The sequence below is a fragment of the Doryrhamphus excisus genome, linkage group LG9 (assembly GCF_037039965.1).
Source record: "Doryrhamphus excisus strain RoL-2023G ecotype Guam linkage group LG9, RoL_Dexc_Guam_v1.1, whole genome shotgun sequence".
Classification (NCBI taxonomy): domain Eukaryota; kingdom Metazoa; phylum Chordata; class Actinopteri; order Syngnathiformes; family Syngnathidae; genus Doryrhamphus; species Doryrhamphus excisus.
In genome coordinates, this window is record NC_136365.1 from 21,343,796 (window position 1) to 21,367,131 (window position 23,336).

Here is a 23,336-nt window from a genome sequence, read left to right on the forward strand (position 1 = left end):
TTATTATTAACACAATAACAATTTCTATTCGGAAACAACACACAACATTTGAGAATATTACCGCTACGGTTGGTCCGGAAGTCAACTGAAACCCAAGTATCGATCTTTTTACATTGGTATCGATCAACAGTGATTCCAAAGTCTGTATCAATGTTATCGTTATTTGGATCGATCCCACCACTAGACCGCTTGTCCTCCTGCAGTGCGCCATGGTCCGCTTCCAGGTTGTACTTGCTGCCGCTGTGCGTCCTGTTGCTTGCTTCGGGGCTTTGGGATTGTTGCTTGTGTAATGGTGGACAGGAAGAACGACTGCTGCCGCGCTTCAGACGACAGGTGCGAGAAGGACGGTAATATCTGCTGCTGTGTTTGTCTTCTTGGCTGGCGGAGTGTCGGCTAACTTGTTAGCTAACCTGTTAGTTTGGGGCGACGTGTAACCGCTGCTGCGCCGGCTGACGTTAGCTTAGCGTTAGCATTAGCATTAGCAATCGCATTCGCGTTAGCAGTAGTTGTCTGAAGCCGTGTGAACAGTATCATATTAAGTCATTTGTGGTGCTAGTCTTGTGTTTTCTTTGGATGTCGACGTGACCTGTTAGCTCGCAATGCGTACAAGTGTGAGAGTGCTAGCTAATGCTAAAGCTAACACTACAGCTAATGCTAATGCTAGCTGCTGAGCGTCTGTCATAGCTGTTTGTCTTCCCTGACTAGTTATTTGATCAACACATCCCGTCAAAGTCAACATTAAATGTTTCCACAACATCCGCCTCGTTGTCACATACGAGTTTATCGCACTTGGGTTGATTTGAATCAAATTAAACAGCATACAATAAACATGTTTAATATGCGCTTTGATAATGAAGTCGCTTTCAACTGTCAACGAGTCAGACAGCTGATACGTTACGTCACTCGGAGATGCACCTGAACTTTACACTCCTGTCAAGGTAATTTCAATGAACAAACTACAATCGGACTTACTGATTGAAAGAAAAAAAAATGCTCAGTCAATCATAAAGTTTTGTTTGACGACATAGATTAAAATGAGAGCCGTTGTAGAAGTATAATTTTTATTTAGTCCTATTTTAGTCATCTCAGTTAGTGTAATGGTTTATTTTCATTTGAACATGCATCAGATTACAATTGAATGCATCACATAATCAGTTCCCAGTTCCACATGTCCAAAAGGAGTAGGAAGAAGCAAAGCTTATTAAATCTTACCCCTCCATCTGGTACTTTTAGAATCAGTAACTGTTACATTTGTTCACTTCCTGCTTTCCTAATATAGTTTAAGGGTTTTTTTAACGTTTTTTAATTCTTATTTAAAATTTTAATTTTGAGCTCCTTACTCAATCCATTCCCTAGTTTGATTCCACATACTGAAATGCTCTGGCTTTTTTAACGTAGTCATTGTGAAATGAAATAAATGCATTTCACACACCTAAAATATATTTTTTTATAAAGAATAAGTATACTTTTACGTGCATGGAACAGTGCAGAATAATTATTGATGACAAATATCTGAGAGAATCGTGCAATATTGCACGATAACGAGACATTTTCATCCAAAACCGAGTCATATGAAGGTTTGACTGTAGTTCCCTAAAGACACGTGAAGTTTAAACTCGCCTTTAATTCTCACCGATTCGTTGGCAGCATTGTCAGATTCCTCTCCGATGACATCGCTCATAACGCTCCCATGTTTGAGACCAGTTAGGTCCGACATGTCAGAGCAGGTTCTTTGTGACGCTAACGCTTTTGTTTCTCTTTGCAGCTAGCTTGTCCACATGTCATGGCCACCCGCCACGGCTCCTCCCCAGTGCCTCAGCCCGATGGCGGTGGCCGAGACGGGGTCTTCCACAAGGAGCGGGGCCCCTCGCCCGCCCTCTGTCGGCTCGCCCGCTCGCTGCCTGACGTCTGCCCCAAGGAGCCCACGGGTGAGAGAGACTGTGGAATCTGTATGATGCGTTTGCAGATCAGACCGTTACCTGTGCCGTTACCTGCAGGTGAGGGGCGGGGCCTGTGTGACGGACCCTCCGTGGTGGCGGAACACGACCCGTGGACCGTGTACAATTCGAAGGTCAACCTCCCGGCGGCGCTCAACGACCCGCGTCTGGCCAAGCGGGAGGCGGACTTCTTCACGAAGACATGGGGTCTGGACTTCGCCGAGACGGAAGTGATGCCCTCCTTCTACCTGGCCAACGTCACGCGGGAACACTTCACATCCTACCTGCAGGACACGACACAGGTAAGACGGTTGACGCCCTCTTTTACCAGCTGCAGCGTGGAAACGCGAAGGACTCTCAAGCGATCATTTTTTGCTTCACTTCCTGTTTAAATGGACGTCATCCATGTTGTAGAAGCGTTTGGTGTGTTTTTAAGTTATCCATGGAATGTCACAAGTTTTCCACGAACGTGTGCATCCACCTGACAGTCCACCCGGCGTCAATCCTCAGGAAGCGTAAGTCACTAAGTGTGTTGTTGCTTTCAGAGGGAACGAATTCACGAGCGCTGTAAGACCATCTGTCCTATCAAAGATGACGACATGGATGCCGTCTCCGTCAGCACCAGCCAAGGTACTTTTTCTTTTATTCTAGTAGTATAACATTAGTAGTCGCTGTAGTACTTTAGAAGGATCGACCGATACATAATTGGGCCTATAATTGCGTTCTTTACTTGAATCGGTATCGGCCGATACGTGCGCGGGTTCGCCGATGTATTTTCCCGCCGCATGATTTACAGACAGGCATCCGGCGGGCAGCTTTGTGTTGCCGGAGGACCCTGTAACACACGCAGTGTGTTCATTCATTCATTCATTCATTTTCTACCGCTTTTTCCTCACAACGGTCGCGGGGGGGTGCTGTCTTCGGGGGAGAGGCGGGGTACACCCTGGACTGATGGCCAGCCAATCACAGGGCACATATAGACAAACAACCATTCACACTCACATTCATACTTATGTGTTTAACCCTTTAGATGCACGAGTGACGGGACCCCATAAGTGGGTCAAAAATGACCCATACTAGAATCAATGCCTTTTTATGCCAATTTTGCCATTTTGGTTAGGAATAATCACTTGTATGATATTTAGTATTATATTTCGGACCACACAAGAATGATTTCATGTTAAAAACATCTTATTTTTTCACTTTTTTACATCTTTGAAAAAGAAAATGACCCCGTACAACAATAGAAAATGTGAGTTACATAAAGGTAAGTTAAAAATGTGAATCGTATGATATCAAAAACATGTTTTTTGAGGAATACCTGGAATATGAAATGATAAAAAAAATTTCATTACGAAGATATTTCAAGAAAACAACCCGACCGGGTCATTTTTGACCCACTTATGGAAGGTTGGGGTAGTAACACAAAAACAAAAAAATCTTAAAATGTATAAAATGTAAGTTAAAAATGTGAATGGCATGATATCAAAAACATGTTTTTTGAGGAATACCTGGAATATGAAATGATAACAATTTTTCATTACGAAGATATTTCAAGAAAACAACCTGACCGGGTCATTTTTGACCCACTTATGCATCTAAGGGTTATGGAAGCTGAATCCTACTGTGTTCAGTTTTTACATTACAATAAATATTAATTTAAACTTGAGACCTGTAATATTTGTTATCATTGTCATTTTTTCCTGTAAATTGAGCAGTATCGGCCACAAATATCGGCCCAAGCAAAATCAGACATCGGCTAAGGGTGAGGAAAAAATCGGTATCGACAAATCGGCCCGAAAAAAACCATATCGGTCGATCCCTCGTACTTTAACATGACTGGATCAGGTGCTCCGGTGTAGCTGCGGTAGGTCATGTGACCAGAGGGGCACCTAGAAGCTTCCTTGAGCAATTGTGTCCTCTTCTTCCATCCAGACAAGTCCAGGGCCGAGCTGGACCAAGTCCCCAAGGTAGTACTTGCGTTCAGCTCCGTGGTGTCGTGTCGGAGAGAAGATGCCGATGTTGACTTGACGATGATCTTGCAGATCTTCATGAGGCCCGACTTTGCTTTGGAGGAGCCCGGCACCTTCGGCGCCGTGCTGCCGTGGTCGCACTTCAACAGCGCCTCGGGGAAGGGCAGCCGTGACGTGGCCTCCTCCAAACTGCTGCAAGAGAAGGTACACGGCTTTAGCATGTCTCACCTCGACACGTCTCACCTTTGACCCCTGATGACCTTCTTCACACGCAGCTGAGTCACTACCTGGATGTGGTGGAGGTCAGCATCGCGCGGCAGATCTCGCTGCGCTCCGAGGCCTTCTTCCACGCCATGTCTTCCCAGCACGAGCTGCAGGACCGCCTGAAGGAGACCCAGCACGCCGTGACCGTCCTGCGGCGTCGGACGGCCGCCATCGACCGCGTCATGTGCCAGGGCCCGCTGCAGGCCCTCCGCGCCGCCCTGACGCGCAACAACTGCATGAAGCTCCACAACAAGCTGAAGCTGATGGCCGCCGTGCATCAGACGCAGCCCACCGTGCAGCTCCTGCTCTCCACCTCCGAGTTTGTGGGCGCCCTGGAGCTCATCGCCACCACCAAGGAAGTTCTCCAGCAGGAACTGCAAGGCATCCACAGCTTCAGGTAGGAACTCAACCTTCGACTATCTTGACGACATGCATGCGGACTCATCTTCTGCGTCTGTACTCAGACATCTGGGCTCTCAGTTGTGCGAGTTGGAGAAGTTGATAGACAAGATGATGGTGGAGGACTTCAGCATGTACGCCCGCGGCGAGCTGAACCGCAATCTGAGGGAGGAGCCTCAGGTCCTGGAGAAGGTCAGTCGGAATCACATGATGAGGGACACCGCGTCCTGTTCCACGGGTGACGCGTTGTGGTTGTGTCCATCACAGGTCCACAAAGCTAACAGTGTCCCTCAGAAGGTGGGCCACCAGACGGATGAAACCATCTCTTATCTTTTGACTGATTTACTGATATCAAATCATAAAAACACGATCAATGTCCTTTACGCTCAATCAGCAATGTGACGATTCAATCTTCTGGTCTTGGTCTGGGTTTCACCTGTCACTCAATCCATCTGTGGCGCTTCTTAAACACATCAACCTGTCTGAGAACCTGATGACATCATCACCTGACTGTGTGTGTGTGTTCAGGAGCGTCTCCAGTCGCTGGTGTTCGGGCTCCTGCGTCAGAGGAAGTTGGACTTCCTGGACATTTACAGCGACGAGATGATCGCGGCAGCCAAAGCCATCGTGTCCCAGGTGTGTGACCTTCAACCCCCGCCCCGACAAACAAGCAAGTGCATGCACACTGACGAGCGAGCGTCTGTTACGTTTGTGTTGCAGTGCGCGGCGGAGCGTCTCCTGTGCATCGACGACATCGACACCGAAGTCGTCACCAAGTGAGTTCAGCGGGATGACTTCCTGTCATGTGACCTTGATGACCCGAGTGGCGTTTAGATATAAAATGCCGGCGTCCTAATGAATACAACAACGCTACATTGGTTACAGTGTGTTTTCGTGCCTGACTCAATAGCGCCCTCTGCTGGCTAATGCCAATACTGCAATGTGCCCGTGCTATGAATGCAGTGAGAATACAGCATGGATCCATCATGTTGCGCCGTCATCTTCTGATGATGTTCTGAACCTGTCCTTCAGGTTGACCGACCAGATGCGTCTGATGACCTTCCCTCAGTGGTTTGACCTCCTGAAGGACATCTTCGACTCGTTCCTCGTTTTCCTCCAGAGGATGAAGGTCAGTGTCCGTTGACCTTTCCTTAATCAACATCAACCAGAACCTCAACGTGCGTTTGGTTTGGTCTGTCAGGGCACTCTCGGCGTGATCTCGGTGGTGGTTCTGGAGGTTCTGGAGTCAAACCAGAAGGCCTCCTTTATGGAGAAATCAAACTCTGAGGAATCAGGGCAAGAGTCTTGCAGCGCGGCGTCGCTCATGCGCGGCGAGGCCGAGCTGGCCTACCTGACCCACGAGGGTCTCTTCATCAGCGACGCCCTCAGCGAGGCCCAGCAGCACCAGGACCATGGCCACCAGGAGATGCTGTCCCGGAAGCCGGATGCTGACTCGGCATCTGGGAGCCGAGAGCAGAACTTCATGTAAGTCAACATCTTCTTCTTCTTCTCGAGACGCTGTGACCTTTTTACACCGTCTTCAGGTCAGGTGACATGATGCCCTCCGACCTGGAGCTCAGCCAAGTGCTCAGCAACATCCAGGAGCTTCTGCACGCCGCCTCCGACATCAGCCACGACCGCTGCGTCAAGGTGATCACCGCTCGCGCCAAGGTAGGTCAAAGTGGACCTCCTCCACTGGTCAATGGCACGGGAAGAACGGGAAGAACTTTTCCATCAAAATGTTTCCACCTCGCAGGACGGCTGCCTGGAGCGTCTGAGCTTAGCGGACTTTGTGAGTCTCTCGGCGGCCGTGGAGGACTTTGCCAAAGATACGGAAGAACTGTGCGGCAGACGCAGCGTGTCCCTGCGGGGGGCGCTGCAGAGTCAGGCCAACCGCTTTGTCCACCGCTTCCATGAAGAACGCAAGACCAAGCTAAGGTACTTGAATGTGAGGGGGGGGGGTGGGGATGGTGATGATGGTGATGATGATGGTCCGCAGTCTCCTGCTGGATAATGAGCGTTGGAAGCAGGCAGAGGTTCCTGCCGAGTTCCAGGAGCTAGTGGACTCCATGGCGGACGGCAGGATAACGCTGTTAGCACGCAAGGCCCCCGCAGGTAGCGTCGATGTCCCGCCGCCGCTCACGTTAGCGAGTTAGCCCGGCTTCATCTTCATCTTCATCTCGTCCAGCAGGCCCGGATGACAGGAAGCCTGGCGAGTTCCTGCTGGTGGACGGGCAGAAATATGCCGTGGTCGGGTAGGCGCCGTCACATGATGGTCCGGCGAGCGAGAACCCGCCGCGACGATGTCGTGTCTTTTGTCTTCAGGACCGTCCTGCTGCTCATACGGATGTTTCTGGAATACTGTCAGTGCATCAACGACATCCCGTCCATTGCCACCGACATGCTGACGCGGCTGTCCGACCTTCTCAAGGTCAGAATACGCTGTTGTTTTTTTTTTTTTGAGTCCAGATCCATGCAGTTGAAAAAATAGAAAGGTTCCTGGCAGCACCAACGCCATCTCCACCCACGTGGGCGGTCAGGGTCATAATAACCATGTGACCAAAACGGAAGACATTTTTATTCTGTTGCAGCACTTCAACTCTCGTAGCTGTCAGCTGGTTCTCGGAGCTGGGGCGCTGCAGGTAGTTGGCCTGAAGACCATCACCACCAAAAACCTGGGTAAGAACACGACACACGGTCACATGATCGCCGCCCACGTGTCTGATGTACGTGTGTGTGTGTGTGATTAGCATTAGCTTCCCGCTGCCTGCAGCTGGTGGTTTTCTACATTCCCGTCATCAGACGTCACTTTGAGAGCAAACTGCAATCCAAACACTTCAGCGTCCTGCGTCACTTTGACCACATCACCAAGGTAACGTGCACATGCGGCGATCTTCTCCTTGTCTCCTCCCACCGGTCGGCCCTTCAATGTGTGTGTGCGTGCGCGTCTAGGACTACAGCGATCACATCGCAGAGATCTGGGCCAAGCTGGTGGCCATCATGGACAGCGTCTTTGAGAAGGTTCTGTCAAAGGTAGTGTGACGCAGCCGCCATGTTGTCCTTGTCACATGACCGTCCTGATGAAGACAGGAACCACATTGTTGTTTTTGTTGTTGTTGTTGCAGTACGAGGTGAAGGCGCCCATGCCCTCGTCATGCTTCAGGAATGTTTGCAAGCAGATGGCCAAAATGCACAAGGCCATCAACGATCTTCTACCCGAAGAGCAGACGCAGGTGCACACCTTACTACTTCCTGTTGGACCACCTGTTGCCAGTCAACTTGACTGTGTGTGTTTGCGTGTGTGTAGATGTTGTTTGTGAGGATCAACAGCAGTTTCAAGATGCACCTGAAGAGGCAGCTGGCTCGACTCTGCGTCATCAACGACGGAGGGCCGCAGCACGGGTAACAAGGCTCGCATTTCCTCTCCCTAGTTTCAAAATAAAAGCACTGAGACACATGACGTGTCTGCAGGCTGGTGGTGGTGGACGTGGCCTTTTACGTGGAGAACACGCAGGCGCTCAACAACCTGGAGCGGTTGGACCTCAACATGGCCGAAATATGGGAGCACAAGAGGTGATGGCGGACGGCGGCGGGTACGTCCGGAAGCGCTTTCAAAACGGGGCCGGCTCTGAGCCGCTGGAACAAGATGGCGGCGGTGATGAGGGTGAGAATACGCTTGGACCTTGGACATCTTGCTGCTGCCCGTGAAGGGTTTTTCCTGGAGGATTTTTACTTCCTGCTGCCTCCGTGAAGGTTTTTTTTCCCAGACTTCAAGCCTCACCGACGGCGGTCGCATGTGAGGAAAGGGGCGGGCTTTAGTCCGTCACCATGGTGACACAGGAAGCATGTCAACTTAATTATTCAACGTTTTTAATCCTACAACTGTTGTAACCCACCAAACTGTGACCTTTGCTCAAAGTGGACCACAGCGCCTAAGGTGACGTCTCAGGAACCCCCCCCACCCTGTTTTTTTTGTTTCCTCCAAACCTCAAAACGTTTCGGTCAGCTGACATCACTGTGCCACTCCCACTCACGCGCGTGTGTGAAGCCTTCAAAGCTGACGTGAATAAAAGAATGAAGGAGTCATCGTTTTAGTCTGCTTCCTAATTTAATCAACACATTCACTTCCTGCAAGGATTTCCACAATAAGAGCCACAGCAAGATCACATGAATTGTTTTATTGACCTCAAAGACGGTAACTTCCTGTTTCCTCCATCTGAGCTGTGTGGGCAGCATGACCTTTGACCTGACGTGATGGTTGTCCAGTGTCCAACTTTCTAAAGTGCGCTTGATATGTTCCCCAGGAGGCCTCAGTGGTCGAGGATCCGCAGGTTCCCTGAAACGATCTTGTTCTCCAGCATGGCTCCAGAGGGAATGTCGATGCGGTCGCCGTGGTTGGCGATGATGATGACGGTTCCCTGACGGAAACGATCCCCAACGTTAGACGGACAGGAGGAGGGAACGCTTAACAGACTGTTTACCTTCAGTGACACGTTTTTCCCAAACGTGACGTCGCCTGACACGGTGAGATGGTCCAGCTCCAAAATGTCTGGGATGCTGTCAAAGCGGGACAGGAACTCCTGAACCTGAAGGCAATACGTGATGATGATGATGATGATGATGAGGATCTTCACTCAAAGAAGGTAAGATGGTTAGCTTGTTGAGCTAAATGCTACCACGGTGATTAGCACGTGAGCTAAGGATGTTGCTGTATAATAACAGTAATTGACTTGGGACAATACTACACACTCAAAGGAAGTAAGAACACAGTGTACACAGTATTCTTATTAAAGTGTACTAACAAAAGTATTCCATTTACGATCCAAATACTATTTTGACGTACTTTGTAGTGTGAACGCTTTCAAAGTACTAAGTACACAGGTGCACCGGCGACAATTGAGACACAGCCACAGTCTGTGTGCTAATTAGCACACGAGCTGGGTCCTAGCGTGCTAACTAGCACATGAGCTAGGTCCTAGCGTGCTAATTAGCACTAACGCATGCGGATGTGAGCGTGACCTTGGTGAAGCAGCTTCCCAGCTTGACGTGCGGCGTGGTGAGGAACTCCCGCTTGTGGCTCATGATGAGCGAGCCGGCGTCCATGCTGTAGAGGTTGGACATGACCAGCAGGAGGTCGGACGTGGTCTTGACCGGCAGGAAGCGACTGCGAGGCACATTGATGCCCATGGCGTTCTTGAAACTCTTGATGGCGGAGCCCGCGGCCGTCTCCAGCTGAATGACGTTCAAGCCGCCGTCTAGTGTCTGCAGAAGAACAGGAAATGACGTCAGAGGCGGCGGATGCGCAGGTCGAGGCGGCGTGTCTGAACCTTGGGGTTGACGATGATCTCCATGTCCATGGCGTTTTTGTCGTGCAGACGCTTGATGGCGGCCAGCGAGATCCACAGGTTGTTGGTGTTGAAGATCTTGAACTTGCTGACCGACTTGAACTCGTCCACGTGAGCTTTGGGCACCTGAGCGATCTCCAGAAGCCTCAGGCGGTCTTCGTAGAGGATGAGCGTGCCGCCCTGCTTGCCGCAAACAAAGCTGTCAGAATGTCGCCGGTTGTGTCGGAGATCAAACCCGTCACCTTGACGTCGGCGCGCGTCTTATCCGTGACCTCCATGATGAACTCACAGCGCTTGTCGGCCGACTGGCTGATGAGGTGGTGCAGGATGAAGAGGTCCACGGTGGCGCCCAGGTTGTCGATGTTGGACACGAAGACGTACTCCTTCCCCTCAGACAAGAGCTTGTCCAGAAGACCCGAGTTGCAGAGGCTGGTGTAGAGGTCGCCGTGGCCGGGCGGGTACCACGCCTCCTCGTTGTCCCCGCTCAGCGCCAAGCTCTTGGCGATGGGCAGCAGCGACTCCTTGTTGATGCGCGGATATCTGAGACCACGCGTGGAACAAAATCGTGAGCGGGAAGACCAACCCATCACAGCATATCATAGCAGCACCCGCGTGCGTACCCTCTGGTGGCAGCAGTTTTAGTAAGTGCTATGATCTTCTGGTCTCTGATCTGCTTTCATCTAGCCAATACCGGATGAAAGCAGATCCTAACCAAAGCACCAACAAACGGTCAAAGAAGACCTACTATGCTAATCTTCGGCTCTTTGCATTGAATTATGGACTCCTATAGAGCAGCTGCACACAATGTCCCGCACATAAAACTCTCTACATCTTCCAGAATCTGCACCTGTTCCAGCTGGATTCTTGTTTTAATTTATTCCGCCTCCGGGTTCGCCCGAGCTCAGCTTGTACGGCTAACAGCTACACGTAGCGACGTAGAAAGGAACGCTACAACTAGCGTTTTCCAAACTCAAAAACAAAGCAGCGGCTCCGGCATGAAGCGTTGCCTTTCGGGAGCGGCCTGCCGTGTGTGGCGAAGCTGGTCGCTAGCCGGCTAGTAGCTAGCTAGCTAGCTGGTGTGGTGTGGCTAGGTGTCACTACACTAGTAACATAGTTCTTTGGCGTAACAATGATAATGTTGTTGTTACATGACGTAACTGGAATATTATTGGTGGTTCATGCATTCTGGGCTGCCTCTTTTTAGCCGTTTTGATATCTTTAGAGCAGACAGAAAAGAGAAAGGACGTGTGTTCGCAATGGAAGAAGGGCGTGTCACCTGCTCTGGTTGAAGGTGTGAATCTTGATGCATCGATGTTGGTACTTCTGCAGGATCTTCTTGGTCTCGTCGTCCGTGTTGAAGGAGTTCATGAGCACCAGAGGAACGTCGGCGTTATAGGTTTTGTTCAAGTCCTGACGGTAGAAGAAAGAAGAGCGCTTTGAGGAGATGTTCGGCTGTGTGGACCGCGGCGGTTCGAGCACGCTACCTACCTCGATCTGCTGCACGGTCAGGTCTAGGAAGGTGTTCTCGTTGCGTACGCTGATGAGACTCTTAGGACCCTTACAGCCCATGCTGGTCCCGAGGCCGCCGTTGAGTTTGACCACAGCTAGCTTGTTGAGGCAGGCGCTGATGTCGCCGGGGAGACCTTTGGCCTCGATCTTGTTGTATGCTTGAATCTGACAATGAAAACATCCTTGCTTGATATCCGTCGGAATAATACAATATTGCTAATAAATAATAAGTCCACATATCCTTATCCGTTAGCTTCACGATTCACTTGCTAGGGCAGCTAGCGCTGGAACTACAAATTGCTAAAAATCGCTTATTATTATTATTTGTTGACAACGACAACGATCTGCGCCTTTAATCCAGGTTATACTCATATGCTGGAGGTGCTGGAGCCTATCCCAGCTGTCTTGGGGCGAGAGGCGGGGTACACACTGGACTGGTGGCCAGCCAATCACAGGGCACATATAGACAAACAACCATTCACACTCACATTCATACCTATGGACAATTTGGAGTTGCTAATTAATTAACCTAGCATGTTTTTGGAATGTGGGAGAAAACCTGCAAACTCCACACAGAGATGGTCTAGGGTGGGGTTGAAGTCGGGTCTCCTAGCTGTGAGGTCTGTGCGCTAACCACTCGACCGCCGTACAGCCTGACTTTGACCGATATTCATCAGGATTCTATGGAAATCTATGGAAATCGGTCAATACCGATTGGTGGCCGACCTTGAGCAACATCCCTAATGATTGGTTGTTAGTTGGCCGGCGAGACGTGTCAAAATGTGACGTGATAATGCATTTACTGTAATATGTCCTAATATTTTTGCACAATTGTAGCATTGAGCTCGGACTTGATGTCATTTTACGTCCTTCAGTCAGAGAGTCGGACACGATGGAATGTTTGACGGGCCATTTAACTTCCGATGCAAGATGACGGAACAACAACGATCAGCCGGGCAAGTCCAAAAGATCGACGGTGGGTCAATCGCCGTCGCCAGGTTGGCGACCCCTGCTTTAAACGCTTTTGTTGACTTTGCAACTCTGACATCATCAATGTGCTCGGTGAAGTTACACGACCTGTAATCTTGTTTGTTGACTTTGCGGGTTTTTCATGTTCAAACATTACTGACAAGACGCGAGGAGGCGGAGCTTGTGCATACAGACGAGCAGGTGTCCAAAGGGCACACGACCTAAAATCAGAACATTGAACGCTCCGCCGGACCACTATTCTCGGCGCTGACCTTCAGTGGGCACCGCTATTCTGGGATCATGTGCGTGTGCGTGTACGTGTGCACGTGTGCTCAAAGGAGCATTACAACCTCAATGATGATTCTGTTATTTCCAGTGAGGAAATAAAGATGTCTTGTTTAACTTCCTGTTCAGTCACATGACAGCGACATGTCAGTCAAACATCAGGGTGGTACTCACAGCGTCCTCGGGCGGGCGGCTGATTTTGGCCCAGTCCACAGCGGGACCTTTGACCTGCAGGAAGGTGTGAAAGATCCTCTTGAAGCCATCAAAGTCCTTCCTGCAGCTCTGCAACAAAGCAACAATGTTGTTTTTGAGGTGAGGTCAGGAGCCGAGTACTTCCTGTTGTTATAACCTTTGACCCTCCCTTTCAAGCTGACCTGGACATCGGCATCTCCGGCGACGGCGAGCAGATCCTCCAGCTCGCGGTGCATGGATGCTTCATGCTGCTGCCGAAGTTTCTGCTGGAACTCCGTCATGGCTCCCAGGGTCAGGTCTGCACACAAACAACGCCATCATGGCGCACGGCTATGTTCACGTAACGGTCTTAAATATCACGAAACAAGACTCACCCGCCACCGTCAGAGACATGGCGTCACACGTTTGAAGCTCACTGAACACCACGCAGTGTCGCCAGCAACAACGCTCATACAACAAAACTCTCACTCATCCTCAGCAGAGAGGAAGGTCGTCAGATTGACAGCTTTGACTCAAACAGGCCACAAGCCCCGCCCACACGCCTCACAGCCAATCATGACAGTCGTTAGTCAGAGGTTACTGCTGTCAAGCGTCCCCCATTATGACACCATTTTCGCAATTCTGTAGTGAAAGCACTTGAATGTAGAATAAGTTGTTTGCTCGACAAACTTGACCTTTAACTTGCCATTTACGCCAGGGTGTAAAGGTCAGAGGTTAAGCAGGAGGGTAAGTTTAACTTCGATAAGTCTATTTTACCGGTGAATTGATTCGTCCATCATGCTTGTGTGTGTATATTTTGTAACTTGAATCAAAGTATTGCTCGTGCACTCTTCGTTTTTAACTTTTACTGAAGCCGCTGTAAAAAAAAACAAACAAAAAAAACAGAACAGACTTACAAACACGAACTTTGTGGGCCCAGACTCGCAGTCAGTCTGAAAGTCCAGGCGTGGAATTTAATGGACCAGACGTCGCCTCGCCGTCATCAAGCTAGCTCATTAGCTAACTTGTTAGCCTCCAGGCGACGACGCCACCCTGACGTACTTCTGGAAGAGCGCTGATTGGTCAGCCGTACCTGTCAGTCACGAGTATTCTTAGCGCTCACGAGAAGCTAAAAATATACCTTCTTGAATTTAAAGTTAAGCTAACGTTGAAAATGATTAATTAAACTACATGTTTAGAATTGTTTGAAATGTTAATCTTCACATAAAAAAGACTTTATGTGATGGTTCAGTTTCATTGTTTTATTATTGTATTTGTTGTTGACAACTTGTGAGTGCTTCTACCAACAAGGACGCATACTGGTGGCCAGGTTATGATGATGGGCAAGTCTGACAGGCCAACACACACACACACACACACACACACACACACACATCCACACACACTGTATGTGGGAAGGAACACGCGTGGCGGGCTTGGTCTTCACAGCCGGGAGCAGCAGCCAGCCTTCAAGAGATGGACATGTTGCTGCTGCTGCTGGCCAGCAGGAGGTGCCAGTCACTGGGACAGGAAATCCACCGCGGTGTCTCGCTCCTCCACCAGCTCGGCTGCCGTGGCATCCATCTTGGCCCGGGAAAAGTCGTTGATGGGGAGTCCGTCCACCACTTTCCAGGTCTTGTTCTGAGGGAGGTCAAAAGTCAGCTACAGCGCAAAGTTGATCAGCCAATCACAGGTTGATTTGATGTGGACTCACTTTGATCTGGACAGGGAAGGAGTAGATGAGGTCTTCTGGAATACCGTAGGAGTTTGATCCAGCGTGCACGCCCATGGACACAAACTCACCCTGGCACAAGGTAACACACGTCAACATGTGGACGTATAAAAGGGATAGTTAGGTTGAAGAAGCTCACAAATGTGAAGAGTTTTGCGTCTCAAAACAATATGCGCTCAAAACAGCAATACTTTTGCATTACAAAACAGTTTTGTGATGTAGAAGTATTACTATTTATTAGTATTTATTTATTACTATTTATTATTAGTGTTACTATTTATTAGTAACACAAAACTGTAATGCAAAAAAGTATTGCTCTTTTGAGCGCATATTGTTTTGAGAAGCAAAACCCTTTACCGTTGTGACCCCACAATACTCTGCTGATGGGGGTGTCATACAATTTCATGTCAAAAAATCCTGTTGATTTCCTGTTGATAGCATTAGCCTAGCATGATGCAGTGTTTATGTGCTCGTACCTCCTTGGTGCCAAACCAGATGTCTCTCATGTGGTCGCAGATGGCCTTGGCGGCAGACATGGCGCTGGACAACTTCCTAGCCTTGATGACGGCGGCGCCGCGCTGCTGCACCGTCTGCACCACAGCAACAACACCAAGGTCAGACAGCTGCAGCCATGTTTGTTTTTTTTCCGTGGGAATTCACCTTCCCAACTTTTAGACGATAAACGGCATACTGAATAGTAGAAGTTTCTAAGGCACACTGACTGATTAGTTGTCAATGCCTCGTCAAAAAGGAGGTGGGCGGAGCTTACAGCGATGAACTCTCCTCTGAGCCAGGCATCGTCCTTTACGCAGTCGTAGGCCGCCATCTGGGAGCCGCGCAGGTCCACCTTAGCGTGGTGGACATCAGGGTACTGAGTGGATGAGTGGTTCCCCCAGATGATGACGTTTTTCACCTTGTCAGAGGGGACGCCGCAACGTATGGCCACCTGCAAGTCAGTGGCAGCACAGTCAGACGCTTCTGGGAAAAAAACACCGTGATGCGTTTGCGGCTTCAGCAGACCTGAGAAGAGGCTCGGTTGTGGTCCAGTCGGGTCAGACAGGAGAAGTTCTCTTTGGGGATGGATGGAGCCGACTTGGAGGCGATGAGGCAGTTGGTGTTGGCTGGGTTTCCCACCACCAGAACCTGACATGAAAAATTCAGCATCATACCGTTATTACATACGTCCTATACGTCCATATTCCTCACATGGAGGTCTTGGGCTGACTATCAGACGCTGATTGGGCACGTTTAGCAGCTAAAAACATGGCGTCACCTTGACGGTCTTCTTGGCGAACTTGTCCAGAGCGGCGCCCTGCGTCTTGAAGATTGCCACGTTGGCCTTCAGGAGGTCCTTCCTCTCCATGCCCTCCTTCCTGGGCATGGATCCCACCAAGATGGCGGCGTCAATGTCCTTGAAGGCCACCTCCACTTTGTCAGTGGGGATGACCTCTGAGGGGAGACAGGAGAGGCAGGGGGTCAATAGTGAGAAGATGCAGCAGCAATGAAGCACGGGAGCGCTAAAATGTTAGCATTTGTGTTATTTCTCTGAAGCTTATTGTGTTGTTGTGGAGTTAAGTTCTCACACTCGACTTGGAGGTGTGTCGTCAACAGCAGTTGTCAGGCTGGAGCTAACAAAGGAGTTCTACAATATTCTTCTAGCAGACCTGTATCTGGGTTCCTATTAGTTCATCTGACCCCCGTTATAGAACATCAGAGAACAAAGGTTCTACACGCCGTGCTGCTGTGATGATAACAAAATTGTTATCAAAGTGGACTTCAGTCACCGTTCACGTCCCCTATGAGGACTACTCTGATTGGACGACTTCACCACAGCCACTTAGGAGCCTTCTGAGGGACACTCCCTCCTCACCTACATGGTGGCATCACAGAGGTCAAAGTGTGCGTAAACATCCAGTTTCAGACGAACTGGACTGAAAATGGACTTAAATTCAACAACACGTCACTATCCCAGCTCACCCCTCAGCAGTGGGAGGGCGCAGTCCTGCAGCTCCATGACAACACCGTCCAGCACGGGCAGCATGGGTGGGATGTCCAGCAGGACCAGGATGATGGGCTGAGGGAGAGAAACACCCGTTAGCTACCAAACTCTTTCACCCAACATCAATCGCTACGTGCTGTTAAAATGGCAACCTTGTAACGCTACGTGATGCAACAAACACTGTGGCCTTACCTGGTCCTTTCCGAACACATCCCCCTTAGCGATGCTGTAGAGCAGAGAGTAGGCGATCTGCCCTGCAGCACCAGTCACCACCACGCGGATCGGGTCGGCCTGCAGGAAGCAAAAGTGAAAGGTTCTCATTCATTCCAGTGCTTCCCTAACATTCAATTAAACTCCACAGATACTAGGCGCTAGCCCCTTTTTTTTTTTACTAGGATTTGGTGCTATTTGTGTACCATTGCTCAGATTCACACTATGATGACGTGAATGAATGACTTGTTGTTATAAATCCGTCCAGCAGATGGCAAAATGAGTCTACATTGTCATAAGCACTTTAGCTTTTATAAGGCATTCTTCCATTTGTAAGCCATAGCCACCAGAAATCGAAATAGACCAACAATCATGGCAACCAAAAATACATTTTTTTTTAAATAACATTAACTATTTTTTGACTTACAAAACACTGGCAGGCATATCTACAGGAAAACAACATGAATGTTTTTGTAAGTCGCCCATGCGTGTGCCTTATAACACGCATGCCTACCGCTTTTGTATTTTTCATGCATGGATTCAATCAAATAGCAAGGCATAATTCACAACAAAGTTTTTTTTATTCACAACCTAAAGCAACAGTGACCTTGCAGTTTGCTTGCACAACCTCGTAACGCCACATCCTGTAGCCACACAAACACTGTACATCGCTAGTATGGATGTATGTAATATGCTAATTAGATGGTGATGCCAGCTACCCCAATCCCTTCCACACTTCTACAGCAGACCTGTGGGAAAGTACACTCATCACTGACCCACCCCAGAAAAACACACCATAGGGGTCTTTATTGACGTGGACAGACTAGGTCAGGTTCTGTATCTTTAAATGCAAATGAGAAAGACTAAAATTAGAGACGCATTCTAGCTGAGGCGCCATGTCTGTTTCCTCTGCACTGAACTCCGTTAACAATCACGCTAAGCATCACGACTTTGCGAGGTTACAAGATGACGCAGCGTTTTTGTATTTGAAACGGATTTAAGGCGAAATCATTGATCGTCAGTCTATCATTCGGCTAACACTCCAGCAGGAAACAATGAAATCATATGCAGAAATCTGCCACGTCCACTGTTCAACGAATGGCGCGATAAGTTAAGTCAACAGTATGTATGATATATAATATAATTTTAGAGAAGTGATAATGTAAATGTAAGCGCTTGCTACTTTTCTTAAAGCATCTTAACGCATCGCATTTTCAAATGAAGTTGCCCACTGGTCGCGTGACAGGAGGTCGATGACGTAACACTTTCCCCCTCCCGAGGATTAAAAACGTCAAAACAACTTTTATTGTCAATTTCCGGCACATTTTGGCACATACACAGCAAATACCTTTTGCGTTAGACCACAATAATACGGCCAACCCCTGAAGGACAATTGAAGAATGGATCAGCGTATCAATGAATCAATGAACATATCATCAAGTGAATCAAACAAAGATGGAGGCCGCCATGACTGTATCTTTAAAAGTCTCCAAAAAACCGAGAAGGCGTCATGGCCGTTGTCTCGGTGTTAATGCATGTCGTAGCAGTTAGCAAGGAGCTCAGATGTTGTTCTTACCATCTTATAAGAGGATGAGAACCAGATGATGTTGTCTGTGAGAGCTCAGGCGAGGACTACATGGAGGAGAGGTCACCTCTGCTGTGACCGACAGCCGAGGCCACGCCTCCTCGCGCGTGACTTGTGGATTTTGTAGTCTTTTGACACGGTCACCGCCTGCCAGCTTCCGTGAAATAAACACCATTTCCCATCATGCAACGCGCAACGCAGCCCGCGCCCACCGCATCAACATGGCGATCAGCTTAGAATGCTTTTTGTCTTAAAGTCTTGTGTTTTTGTGTTCTTTTTGTTAATTTAGTCCATACCTGAAAATTAATTCCACACTTAATTCATTTTCTACTAAAACTATTTATAATTATATAGAGTAAACAACTATAATACATGAGTCTATATATCTATTATAAACTGTATATAATGGTAATGCATTAGCTAGCTGCAATGACGTTACGTTAGCGACACCATGAGGCAAGTATTAGTATTGCAGTATAGAATATGTAGACTGATCATGATTAGATAGATAGATAGATAGATAGTGGTGGATCCTGGAAGCATATCTTCTGTCTTCTATCATCTCCTTAAGTAAACATGCAAACCTCCAATTGTGGGCCCCATGAAAACCGATGCGTTCATTGACATGTCGTTGAACACAGTGTTGCTCACCTCCTTCACTGGGACAGGGAAGTGGAAAGCTATCTGACAACAGGGCAGCTGCTGACTCCTTTGTTGTTAAATCTGGTAAATGGGGGAAGGACAACTGAAAAATAAATTTACCCGCGCTGATTAAATGTTAGTTACAGAGGAGTGAGACGTTGGCTAACGTGACATGCTAACACTAGCTAGAGGTGAGATGACACCCTCAACGTGTCCTCTGATGTGAGACGGGTTACTTTTCAGCTCGTTGTCAGTTCATGCTCGAGATGAGGCCTGAGGGTGTCCGTAGAGCGACGCTACTGAGCAGCATTAATGAACTTCATGATCTTTTAAGGATCTTACAGCCATGTGACAGGAAGTGTTGCTTGAGCTTGATCAACTATTATCAACAACAATGTCAGTATGACTGAGTCCATGTCCGATGACCATGACCAAACGTTAATCACTAAGTATTGATTTTAGTTGGAGTAAAAGCAACAAAGTCTACTTTAAATGTTGACGAGACGTCACACGTACTGACATCACATAAAGGTCAAAGGTCAGTAGAGTGTCAGTAGACAGTTGTCTGGTCAGAGGTTTATACACACGTAAACAAAGTTATTCTGTTTAACGTGAATTATTCACATTGTAAACAAGGTTTTCAAATGTAATGTTCATTATACAAAGGCACACGTGAAGTTATTATAGTTTAGGAGAATTATGTAAATATATACTGTTCTTTATTCATGTATAAATACATAAAGTTATTCGTATTATTATATTTTATCAATGTTAATTATTCCTTTTGGCTCAGTCAAACAGGCGCTGACCAAGGTTCTGATGACAAGCATTTACGTTGGTACAGTACAGGAAGCTGTGTGAGTCAACCTTCACAATAAAAGCACGGACAGAACATACACTACTTTTGTTCATTCTTGTTTATTTTTAGGTTGCTAAAATAACGTCTACTTGCTAAAGCAAAAAGTCAACAACGTAATGTGAATAATTATTTTGAAAATCTCATATCAAATCAAAACAAAAAGTGTACATTTACTGCTGCTAGCCCCTCCCTCCCCACACACACACTTTAAAACCAGCGTCTAGTAAAGGCCTGACCAAATACATTTATTTTGGAAAGCATTGTCCGGAAGTATCGTTATTTCCATTAAAACTTTGTAATCGAAGCAAAAGACGAAAAGTTCACGTGAAGGACGAGTATATAACGTTATGACACCATGTGACAGGAGACCGGGAGGTCACTATGACGTAGACGACCAGATTCACGGACCCCAACAGTCAACTGTACCGCCATAATAGTTACAACGAAGTATTTCATGATATACGTGTTGCGTTCAGGAACTGCCTCACCTGCGAGGAAAAGGTCCGCGCCACCAGGTACATGGAGGTCAGCAGCGTCAACATGCTTCACTCCTCGTCCTTCATTCACGTCCCAACGCAGAGACAGAACGAGACAGACAGACACGCGCATGCGCGAACACGTCCCGCCGCAGTGATGCGTTCACGGCGACTTCAGGTGCACTCACACGCGCGCCACTGCAGTCAGTCTAGTCTCTTAATGAGATTGAAAACACAAATAGGTGCTGCTAATCTATCTCGGTTGATTCAGGTCCAAATCGATTTGTCAGAACCAGTCCTCATGTCCAAGTACAGAAGATCCAAGGCGAACTTGGATCTTCCAACTTGAAAACTGCAAACCGGTCCAATCTGGCACTGCAGGCATGAAAGAGACTCATCAGAACCATGGTGCTTATACTTTTCGTATATCTCACATTTATTATCATGGAGGTCTTATATTTATTGTCAAGTTTCATATATTATATTTCATAGGTATGAATGTGAGTGTGAATGGTTGTTTGTCTATATGTGCCCTGTGATTGGCTGGCCACCAGTCCAGGGTGGACTCCGCCTCTCGCCCGAAGACAGCTGGGATAGGCAGAAAATGGCATAGGTAGAAAATTAATATTATAATATAGAAATCACCTTCATTTATTAGAATGAACAGACCTTAATATCTATATTTATGATAATATTGTATATTATAACGTATAGTTTCAGTGTCACATATTTTCCTGTGGAGGTGTCACAAGTTATATTTATCATAAAAAAGATTTAATTACTGTAATTCATTGTGGATATAAATGAATTGAACGGTATTTTAGGGTGTTTTACTAGAAATGTCCAGCAGAGGTCACTGCAGGCCTCATGCTTAAACAAGTCATATTTATTATAAAAAGATGTAATTACTGTAATTCATTGTGGATATGAATGAATTGGACGGTATGCTAGGTGTTTTACTAAAATTGTCCAGCAGAGGTCACTGCAGGTCTCATGCTTAAACAAGTTATATTTATTATTAAAAGATTTAATTACTGTAATTCACTGTGGATATTAATGAACTGGACGGTATTTTAAGGTGTTTTACTAGAAATGTCCAGCAGAGGTCACTGCAGGCCTCATGCTTAAACAAGTTATATTTATTATAAAAAGATCTAATTACTGTAATTCACTGTGGATATTAATGAATTGGACAGTATTTTAGGGTGTTTACTAGAAATGTCCAGCAGAGGTCGCTGCAGGCCTCATGTTTAAACTCGACTGGCTAAACCAGAGGTTGTCGGTTGGATTCTCCCTTAAGTAAGGTAAAAATGTTGTTTTCATTCTTCAGGTCCTATTTTAAGGACCTAGTGGATGCGGTAGTGTGACGTGCACGGTTCGGACCCAACATGGCGTCCTATCCCTGCTCGCCCTGGTCGAGGTCCAACAGTTCTTTGGACCGTGATCTGATGGAAGCATTCCTGAGTCAGCACGCATTGGTAGTCCGCCTGGAGACGTCGTCTGTGCAGGTTCTAACCTGACAGACGCAGCGGCCTTCTTCACGCTCTGACTCCTCACCTTCAAGATCAACGCACACATGTTCAATGAACTTTGACCTTCTTTTCTTCACCCATCGACATGAATGTTAACTTTGATGTTTCTTCTTCTGTTGTTGTTGTTGGAAGAAGTGGGCATTTTATTAGGTCATAATATTAGAAACAGTCTATTGGATACAGAATGTTGCAATGCAGGTTTGTAGGCCCCGCCCACCTGTGCCAAGGTCTGATGAGCATTTTCGGGTCTGGCTGGCGCCGACTCTGTGGTGTGTTTGTTGTGTCGTGGCGAGGATTAGTTGTGTGTTGTGACGCCTCCGTCATGGCGTGTGTTGCATTGTGGGAGCACCGCCTGACCCAACCGCTCAAACCCTCGTCATGCTATGGAGCCGAGACTCCGCCCACCGCCTTTTTTTTTTGTGTGACCCATACATCAGCGGCACTGTCGCCCTCAGCCTCTCCGCCATCTTGTCGCCTGCGTCGCACAGTTGGCCGTGCGAGCTCCGCCCACGAACCCGTATCACAAACACGCTCACATTCCCGCAGGGATTTGCGGACTCATCTAAACAAGGATTAGAACTTTCTAGATGCTGAGATAGCAGTTGGTTTTTCATGGGAAGGAACACATGTGGACTTCCTGTTGATGCTAACATGTAGCATCAGGTGATGCTAGCATGTAGCATTAGTTAGTCATGCTTTTCTGTGGCCGCCATGACGACCACGTGCAACATGTTGCTTTGACCTCCTTGATGACCGTCCTGAAAGTTCTCCTGATGTTCTCTTTAATAAGTAACAGCGGCCTGCTGGAGGCGGGGTCAGTAAAAAGGGTGGAGCTTTAGAGCGGACACAAAGATGTTTTTTTTTTCCCCTCTCCTGGCGTCTCGGTTTACTTCTTTTATTTCTTCTGTGTCACTCTAGCCCGGCTTAATCCTGGCCCCGCCCCCTTCATGTCACATTCTTGCATGACGGCCTGGCTCACCTTTGATGGCTGAACTCTTCACCTCCTCAACGCTACCAGCCCGGTGGCCATCTTGGACTGAGCTTCTCAAGTCCCATCACGTTCTTTGCGTCTTTGTGACCAAGCTCACTTTTCGCCACACATGTTAGCGACAAGCTAGCTATGTAGCTAGCTAGTATCTGCCAAAAGAGTTCTGCTAATATGTAGCTAAATGGCAGTGAATGTTTGTTGTCGCCATGACAACAATTTCAAAACGGTACGATGTTACTGTTAGCGCACATTAGCCGCCTACAAAAGACACTGGAGAGAAGATGGTCAGCAGAGTGACAACATGGCCGCCACACATCACATCCACTTCTCATTCTTGTCTTTTCGGGTCAGCGGACTACAATTAGGCTCCTCCCCCTCCATCAGCTTAACTACATGCACGCTAAGCCTGTTTTCTAAATAAGTCTTGCTGCTTTTAAAAAGCTTATTTCTTCAAATGTGCT

General features: G+C 47.8%; 3 protein-coding genes across 5 annotated transcripts; 1 reads left to right on the plus strand and 2 right to left on the minus strand.

Moving 5' to 3' along the window:
* Positions 1-135: 135 nt before the first annotated feature.
* Positions 136-8,657, plus strand: vps54 (VPS54 subunit of GARP complex). Its single transcript, XM_078793649.1, is given in 24 exon segments — positions 136-333; positions 1,766-1,928; positions 1,998-2,239; positions 2,483-2,567; positions 3,873-3,907; positions 3,983-4,114; positions 4,186-4,571; positions 4,639-4,765; positions 5,102-5,209; positions 5,294-5,349; positions 5,606-5,702; positions 5,775-5,965; positions 5,967-6,098; positions 6,100-6,244; positions 6,330-6,511; positions 6,573-6,688; positions 6,765-6,828; positions 6,899-7,004; positions 7,165-7,252; positions 7,324-7,445; positions 7,526-7,606; positions 7,699-7,806; positions 7,881-7,975; positions 8,045-8,657. Coding segments are annotated over 24 exon segments (3,150 nt in total). The 5' UTR covers positions 136-150; the 3' UTR covers positions 8,151-8,657.
* Positions 8,658-8,736: 79 nt separating this feature from the next.
* On the minus strand, positions 8,737-13,794 carry LOC131119945 (UTP--glucose-1-phosphate uridylyltransferase-like). 2 transcript variants are annotated; one of them, XM_058064851.2, is made up of 10 exons: positions 13,770-13,794; positions 13,056-13,171; positions 12,856-12,963; positions 11,407-11,592; positions 11,195-11,328; positions 10,161-10,458; positions 9,901-10,098; positions 9,593-9,835; positions 9,055-9,159; positions 8,737-8,991 (listed from the first exon to the last, which is right to left on the minus strand). In XM_058064851.2, the coding sequence occupies exons 2-10, from the start codon at positions 13,152-13,154 to the stop codon at positions 8,884-8,886; spliced, it is 1,479 nt and encodes a 492-aa protein (XP_057920834.2). In that variant the 5' UTR covers positions 13,155-13,171; positions 13,770-13,794; the 3' UTR covers positions 8,737-8,883. The 2 variants fall into 2 exon arrangements, with proteins under 2 accessions (XP_057920834.2, XP_057920828.2); XM_058064845.2 differs by lacking the exon at positions 13,770-13,794 and adding an exon at positions 13,248-13,413.
* A 305-nt stretch (positions 13,795-14,099) lies between these two features.
* Positions 14,100-20,513, minus strand: LOC131119956 (malate dehydrogenase, cytoplasmic-like). 2 transcript variants are annotated; one of them, XM_058064862.2, is made up of 9 exons: positions 20,368-20,513; positions 16,776-16,874; positions 16,562-16,658; positions 15,858-16,033; positions 15,605-15,727; positions 15,354-15,530; positions 15,061-15,174; positions 14,567-14,656; positions 14,100-14,493 (listed from the first exon to the last, which is right to left on the minus strand). In XM_058064862.2, exons 1-9 carry the CDS (start codon positions 20,419-20,421, stop codon positions 14,371-14,373), a joined length of 1,053 nt encoding a protein of 350 aa, XP_057920845.2. In that variant the 5' UTR covers positions 20,422-20,513; the 3' UTR covers positions 14,100-14,370. The 2 variants fall into 2 exon arrangements, with proteins under 2 accessions (XP_057920845.2, XP_057920855.2); XM_058064872.2 differs by lacking the exon at positions 20,368-20,513 and adding an exon at positions 18,370-18,514.
* Positions 20,514-23,336: the final 2,823 nt, after the last annotated feature.